The 8,581-nt window shown below is 34.6% G+C and overlaps 1 protein-coding gene across 2 annotated transcripts; it reads left to right on the forward strand.

Moving 5' to 3' along the window:
* Positions 1–652: 652 nt before the first annotated feature.
* Positions 653–8,248, forward strand: LOC128670151 (kynurenine aminotransferase-like). Of its 2 annotated transcripts, none has more exons than XM_053745584.2 (10): positions 653–785; positions 950–1,102; positions 1,976–2,129; positions 4,182–4,308; positions 4,914–5,023; positions 5,205–5,448; positions 5,882–6,048; positions 6,716–6,902; positions 7,287–7,450; positions 7,891–8,248. In XM_053745584.2, the coding sequence occupies exons 2-10, from the start codon at positions 1,038–1,040 to the stop codon at positions 7,945–7,947; spliced, it is 1,275 nt and encodes a 424-aa protein (XP_053601559.1). In that variant the 5' UTR covers positions 653–785; positions 950–1,037; the 3' UTR covers positions 7,948–8,248. The 2 variants fall into 2 exon arrangements, with proteins under 2 accessions (XP_053601559.1, XP_053601560.1); XM_053745585.2 differs by having other exon boundaries at positions 679–789.
* Positions 8,249–8,581: the final 333 nt, after the last annotated feature.

Genomic DNA, 8,581 nt, shown 5'->3' on the forward strand with positions numbered 1-8,581 from the left:
GTGCCAGAATAAGCCTTCATTTCTGTCTGGCGAGAGAAAATTTAATGTTGTTTTGACTTTGTGAAATCAAATATGTTATTGAATTGGCCATCGTATTTGTAACCAAGAGACTCATTTCATTGCAAAACTTAATAAAAAGTACTTTAACTTCAAATGAATCTTGATGACTTTAATTACATACTACATACCTAATCAATATATGTCACTTTTTAAAGTAGACTAGACATGTAAGCAGTTGTGACCAAAGAGCATTAAAATCACTACTATGTTTTGGTTGATTGTAACTTGGCTTGTGTTTTGATGTACTGTAATGTATAGGTATTTGATATCTAGCAATAATCGATAAGATAATGGGAAATTACTGCCGTGGTTAAAAAATATCTTTGAAATTGAGTAAAAGTGTATTTGATAAAGTATTAATAATGCTATACTAAAAATAAGATTTGATAACATTTATTTAAATTAAGATTTTACACAAGAGTGTTAATATCCGAACGGCCTACTTCCATTTGCTTGAAGTTCTTGCAAGACGTTCACGATGTAGTGCATTGTAATATAGAACTTATAACAATTACAATTAAGGTTAGATTATTTTGTGCTAGAAATATAATTCAGATTAGGTTATTTATACTCGATAACAAGTCTGTTATCACGCCTAGTGTGAAGTTAGCTCGTTATAAATGACAGAACTTGAGAACTATAATTTATTTGTAATTTTTTTTTTGAAGTTTCACTAAAATTAAAACGATCCTCGCATATTCAACAACTTGACATAATAAAGTGACGTAGGTATTATACTAGTCCCATATATTTTAAGTGTATTTGTATGCAAAAACTCTTTGACATTTAGTTTTTATACTTTCTGGTTAAAATTATATTAATGTTCTATGTATATTAGTGTTTGTTGAGATTGTTGCTGTTTACATACTTATTACATTATCATGTTCAGGAATATACGAGTATTCTGTGGTATTGTGGAAGGGCACACTGCTAAACAAGTTAATTTAAAGTCATTTTCGACATCTAAAATACAGAAAATGAGTGACAAAACTGACAAATTTCGACTGCCTGCCCGGTACGGGACCGGCGAGAAGAGTGTTTGGTTAGTATGCAATCAATTTTTAGTTATATTATAAATATGTATATTATAGTAAAAATTATATAGAATCGAATATATAAAAAAAAATATTGGATTTTTTAAAAAGTACTTATATGGAGAATGCTTTCAAAAATATGAAAAGAAAACATTAGGTAACTACATTTCTTTAATTCTACATTTTCTACTTACACGACCTATTTCAAAATTCTCGCAACATATAATAATATACATACTTATATTTATGGGTCGGTAAATGTGTTTTATAATATGTTTGGATAAAACATCGTAGGTATCTAATAAGTTTATCTTTTTTCTGTTCGAGCTGTGTTTTTTTTATTTATCATTCTCCTTTGCTCTTATTTTATCACGTATACCTATCGTGTTATCTCCTGTATTTGGTTTAGAAAATATTTGTCTTAGACAAGCCACTTTACTTTACTATTGTATCACATAGCTACTTACATACCTACCTACATAACCAATTTTTTTAAGTAGTTAAATCTCATTTAATGAAAACCAATAATAATTTACAACAAATCATAAAAAATAAAGTAAAAAGTAAAAATGTAATATTACTTACTAGATATTGAATAGTATCTACCGAATCTAGTAATAATAGAGAGAACAAAGGAGTCTATTTTCAATTTTTCTAAACGTTTTCCTTGAAGACTGCCAAATAGTGACTGGATCAAGGACATCTCTCTTTCTCGTGACTAAAGACAATTTGCTAAGATAATTAATTAATTATACATCGAGTAGTTAATTAAGTAGGTACTCGCTGGTTGATTAACAAGCGTGTATGGGAGCTGCCGAAGGGAATTTTGATATTTAAACTTGTATTACCATCTAAGATTATTATAGTAATTATACTTGCAGGGTTGAATACATCCAAATGGTAGCAGAAATCAAGCCGAAACTGAACCTTGGCCAAGGGTTTCCAGACTACCACCCGCCGAGCTACATCCCTGATACCTTGGCTGACGTCACCAAGTCAGATAATCCTTTATTGAACCAATATACCAGAGGATTTGTAAGTAACATTACAGATTACAGTCCGTCATGAAAAAAAAACGGATTGTTAACGAACATAATTTAAAGATGAGAAAAAATACGAATTTAAATATATTAAATGTTTACCAGTCTTACAGAATACTTACCTAAACGATAAAATAATGACTGCGATTTTTCATTACTTTTAAGAAATGAAATTTACGCGGGCGAAGCCGCGGGCATAAGCTATTACTAAATAGAATGGATGAGATTGGTTGAGAAAAATCCAAAACAGAGCTGCCAGCCTACAGGAGACAGCGCCCTCATTTAATTTATTTACTTTATTGACAAACTAGAAGCAATTCATTGATTGACTTACATATTGCGGATAGTTTTTTTTCCTAGCTATTTAAGTCTCACTGCTGGCCGAAAGCCTCCCCTAATTTCTTATGAAAATTATTATTTGATGTTCGAATGGGTATCATACGATAAAATGTTGATATTCAATGTTTTTTACAGATAACCTTTGTTTCGCTTTCTGTGTTATATCATAAAAGGAAAATATTCGACAAATCTCTACATCAAACGGCTACTGACTGACATAACCTTTACGACATCGGCGATCTAGTGGCAAGCAGTCGCTTACATAGTGGACTAAACACCAACATTTTTTTAACGTGTGGAAAGTCGCTCGTCCCGTCCATCCGGCCACGGGAAGCCGACGAAGCTCTCCAACGAGAGGGGCGGAGCGGCCAACGGGATAGCCCGTCGGCCTCCTCTCTCCCGTTTAGGGAAGGCACGCTTGACACAGACGCGCCTTCAACCCGGGGGCCGTTAAGCCGAGCGATGGAAAATTCCGCTTAGGTCGCTCGACCGGCCCTGTAGTGGGGGCAGCAGGTACAGGCTGTAGGCCTGCCTTCTGCGCCCTGGGCGCCGGCGGCGGATGGCGAGGTCGGTGGTGTCCTCGCGCACTCTCTCCGCCGCCACTTTGCGGAAACTAAACACCAACCTAACCTAACTCATGTTGACATAACATAAATAGTATTCGTACGCGTGAATATTCTACGGGAACAGTACTTTTTTCCAAGATTAAAATGTACATTATATATTCGTAAAGGTACGTACCTAAAGTCCCTCTCAATACGTACTATTTATTGAGTTATGGGCACTAATAACTAATAATTAATTATAAATACACAAGACGCGAAACACAATATACCTATATTTTAATCGGTTGCTATAACCACTACTAGCGTCTCTATTGGCGCTATCTCTATTATTTTTAATACATTGTAGACATGTAGTTTGGCCTATTAAATATTTAATAAGAAAATTTCTTGATTGAGTAGAAAAATCGTAAAGTCAATCGTACAAAGTCAATTAATACTTATTAGGATTACGAATTTTCATTCATATTTTGATAGGAGCATTCGCGTAACTTCAGTAGCATGAAATAATAATTGGGGCATTTATTTATAGATAAAGTTTCACGGTTATTTCATGTTTCTCTCCCTCAATAATGGACAGGTACTATTATTGATTACTGATAGGTAAAATGAGGCTCAAGTATATATTTCATACTTCATATGCCTTCTTTATCTGGCTTTAAAATGTAATGTTCAAACAATATTAAAATCAATTAAACTTTTTATCAATGTTCAACTTGAGAAGTATGTAATCTACTTCAAATTTCATCAATACGAGCTTCAAAAAATGAAACACATGCTTTATGCCTCTGAACCGAGAGGTCCCGGGTTCGATCCCCGGTCGGGTCATGATGGAAAATGATCTTTTTATGTATATATACAATATATGTATTTGTTATAAAATATAGTATCGTTGAGTTCGTTCCCAAGTCTCGAACTTACTTTGGTGATTTGTCAGTTTTTTTTTATTATTTTAAAAATAATTTTCTAAGGGAGTTCATGAATCAGTTAAGGGAGAAGACATGGGTCGTAAAGGGAGGTAAAATCGATGGCGGAGGCTATCCTCCGCCATCGATTTTACCTCCCTTTACATTTTACCTCCTACATCTATATGTAGGAGGTACCAACAAGATATAGGTATCGATAAAACCCTGATTTTTTTGCAGGGTCATCCGAGACTGGTGCAAAACTTAGCTAAACTGTATTCGCCATTGATCGGAAGACAGATAGACCCAATGAATGAGATCCTGGTCACAGCTGGTGCATACGGCTCCCTATACTCTGCCATTTTAGGTAATTTCCCCAAAAACTACACACAGCAGTTTATCAAAGTTCATATAAACGAGTCATTAATTAGGTAGCTCTTGGTATAAAAGTCGTATAAATACTCACTCTCATTAATTTTTGCCGCCAAGCAGCAGCAGCACTTGAATTGTTGTTTCATTCAATTTGAAGGGTGAGAAAGGCAGTGTTATGGTCTTTTGGAAAACTTTAATGACAAAAGACTATAGTAACAAAATCGGCGTCCATAGAATGCAGTAACCACCTCCCATCGGGTGAGCCCCACGCCTATTTGTTTGATTGGTACCTAGTACCTATAAAGAAAGTTACAGAAAGTGTACTAAAGATATATCTTTATTTCTGTAACTCATTTATCAAAATGGATACTAAAGATTTATTAGTGTCTCATTATGGACGGATCACGTTTTATCCACATCTAAACGAATTTTCATTCATATTTTGATAGGAGCATTCGCGTAACTTCAGTAGCATGAAATAATAATTGGGGCATTTATTTATAGATAAAGTTTCACGGTTATTTCATGTTAAAAATATCTATCAGTATAGATGTGTGAAAAAATGTACTGTAGTAGGTAAACTATATATTTTTGCTTCAGGTCACGTGGAAGATGGAGACGAGGTGATAGTCATTGAACCATTCTTCGATTGCTACGAAGCTATGATAAAATGTGCAGGTGGCATTCCTAAGTTTATTCCTTTAAAACCTGTAAGTATAATTAAATTCTAAATTCATCTTCCTCTATAACCAAAGTTGATAGGTACTAGTAATATTAGTAATTCGTTCCTGTTCTTTAACGTCTGTCCATAGTTCACGAAGTAATTTATTGATGCTCATCCCAGAGCGGCAAGTCTTTGCCATTATTGTAGACGAAACAAAATTGTTTCAGAATAATGTATCCGCAAACATGACTGCAGCAGACTGGGTACTTGACGATAAAGAACTGGAGTCTCTTTTCAATGACCGTACAAAGATGTTCATTCTGAACACCCCCCACAATCCCCTGGGGAAGGTGTTCACCAGAGAGGAGTTGGAGAAGATAGCGAACTTGTGCAAGAAGTACAACGTGCTGTGTGTCTCGGATGAGGTATACGAGTGGATGGTGTTCGAGCCTTTTAAACATATAAGAATAGGTGAGATTATAATTAACTAGCTGCGCCCCGGGGCCTCGCTCCCTTAAGAATACAGGGATAAAAAGTACCTTATGTGTTATTCCAGGTTATTTTCTACCCGTGTACCAAATTTCATAACAATCGGTCCAGTAGATATTGCGTGAAGAGATAACAAACAAACACACAAACTCACTTTAGGATTTATAATATTAGTTCAATGGATTCAAGTATTTTCAAATGTACTAATGAGAATGTACCTACCTATCCATGCTATTCCTCGACGTTTATACATCACATTAGGCACACACAGATACAAAATTAAAAGACATTACGACATGATCAACAATGATCTGACAACTTAGGATACCAAAGATACGAAGTGAAGAAGAAAAGCGGACCTTGGACTTTACAGTTTACCAATAGCATTTTTTCAATCTCTCTCTCTTTCTCTCAGGTACGCTTCCTGGCATGTGGGAGCGCACCATCACAATCGGATCAGCCGGGAAGACATTCTCCGTGACCGGTTGGAAGGTTGGCTGGGCGTACGGACCCGCAAAACTGATGAAGAACTTACAAGTTGTCCACCAGAACTGTATTTATACACACTGCACACCCGTCCAGGTAATTAACACAGGGGTTAGTGAAACGCAGCAAACCTGATTGGTTCGCTGCATTGTGACGCAACGACAATCACCTGCAATGTGATTGGTTCGCTGCGTCTCACTTCGAATTAATTCGATGGTGAGAAGTGAAATGTAAACCAGCCAAAATATATTTTTTACCGGTTATAAATTATACTTATTCCAAATCAGCTTATGGTCACTCCTTTAATTAAACTATCATTATAGCTATCGTTTTTAAACACCTTGAATCAATGAAGTCAAATTTGTCTTATCCCAAAAATTATAAACCTACTAATATATTATATAAAGTTTGTGAGAATGCATGTATGTATGTAAGTATGTTAGTTCCCTTTCACGCAAAATCTACTGGACAAATTATTATAAAAATTTGGTACACGAGTAGAATAACATATATGGCTTTTTATCCCGAAAGTCCCACAGCTAGTTGTAAATATATGAAAGTTTGGATTTGTACGTTAAATGAGTGAGGATATAAACTCTATCACGCAAAGTGGGCAGATTACGGTGAAATTTGATACACGGGTAAAATATATCTTGGAATTTAATTTAGAGTAGGCACTTTTTAGTCTGAAATTCCTACGATAGCTAAGTAATTCCCGGGTTCAAAAACCACATAACTAATCTACTTAAATTACCTATTGCAGGAAGCAGTCGCTCGCTCCATAGAATTCGAACTGTCAAGATGGAACACACCTGAATGCTATATGTTTGCCATAGCCAAGGAGTTGTCAGCGAAGCGAGATGTACTGAACCGTATTCTGAAAGACAACGGGTTTATAACTACACCACCTGATGGTGGCTACTTCATCATAGCTGATTGGACTAAATTAGGTAAGATTATTTTATAAGCGTCCTACGCCCTGCCCACTTAAGTTACCACGCGTTATATTTTCTTTTATGTCATCAAATTATTTTATAATATCGCTAACAATAAAATCTTATTGTTACCGATATTAGAAAATAATTTTTGACTGGAAGAAATCCCTTTCTGGGATAAGTCCGCCTTTGTATGTGTCTATAATTATGTTTCCTTTGTGCAATAAAGAGTTTAACAAACAAAAAATAAGGCATACCTATGAAACAATTTTAAATAATCACTTGTATAAGTAGTTTTTGATCTAAATTGTGCACCACACATAGGCGGTTATAGGAAACTATTTATTTTCAAAATAATAACCCACATATGTTTATAAATAAATGATTATCACTTTTCAGGAAAGAAATTAGATCTAAGTTCCGAACCTGATAAGTATAGAGACTACAAATTCACAAAGAAATTTGCAAAAGAAGCGAGCATCGTCACGATTCCACTGTCGGCATTCTATTCCGAGGAACATAAGCATTTCGGAGAAGACTACGCCAGATTTTGTTTTATAAAGGTGAGCTTTCGAATAGGACCATCCTCCCGTGGATGCCGTATGAGGCAACTGAAGGATACAATGGTAGCCTTGACAGCTGCTGATATACAACAATTGCTTTCCCACGGAGGACGTCAAACAGTCGTCGAAGGACGTCCCGTTGAAAAATCGTAGCGGTATTGTAAAAACAATTATTTCGCGGCCACAGCCCAGAATTAAACACACATACACAAGAGAGAGAGAGAACTATAAATCGTTCTCATTTCTGTCACAAGAGGACAACTTGTTTTTCTACTATATAAAACGTCTTCATAATATAATTCACTTAGATCGGTTTGAAGCTAGTATTTTTTCATTTCGAGTAATTAATACATTTCTTTATTATATTATAAAATTTTTATATTATTTTAATTAGGTATTCAGGTGGCAGAACCATTTTATTCCTTGGTCTCTTTTTACAGAAAGACGAAAACTTAGTGTTAGCTGAAACACTTCTTCAAGCATGGCAACGACGCTGACTGCAATAATTAGGTACCTAAGTACTTATATTATTTTTGATAAGTATGATTCAGACAATACAACGGCTCGATTTGAGATACCAAAAAGAGGCAGCATTATAATATGTCTTTGTGTGTATCTTAATTCCTAAAACTATAACGTTTTATTTTTGTTTGGTTATAAATTGGGGCTATGAATAAAGAAAAATCATCTCATACTAATTTGGTGCCTACAAAAACTATGTCTTCTTCTCTGAAGCTACAATGAAGCGTACCGTATTCATAAGCAATTAAGAAATAAATTATTTATATCTTCATCAAAGGTGTCTTAATTTTTTCCTCCTATGTGCTTTTCACATAATTCATCAAAATGTTTTTATTAAGTATAATTGTGCTAATAACAAAACTATTCCATTTATAGTAAGTAGTTCAAATTTATTGGGACTCAGATTAAAAAATAGGTAAGTATATAAATTCTATGTGTAGAAAATTATTCAATGCGAAAACAGCGAACTTTATCGTAAGTAGTTAGTAATAACTTAGATTACAGAATTATTATTTCGATCAATAGGTATCTACCAGTATCTAAATACATCTCAATGAACCAGTGTACGTATCTAAAAAAATCATAAGTTATCATTGAAATCTTGTTTTG

This window comes from Plodia interpunctella, chromosome 5 (assembly GCF_027563975.2).
Source record: "Plodia interpunctella isolate USDA-ARS_2022_Savannah chromosome 5, ilPloInte3.2, whole genome shotgun sequence".
In the NCBI taxonomy this organism is placed as follows: domain Eukaryota; kingdom Metazoa; phylum Arthropoda; class Insecta; order Lepidoptera; family Pyralidae; genus Plodia; species Plodia interpunctella.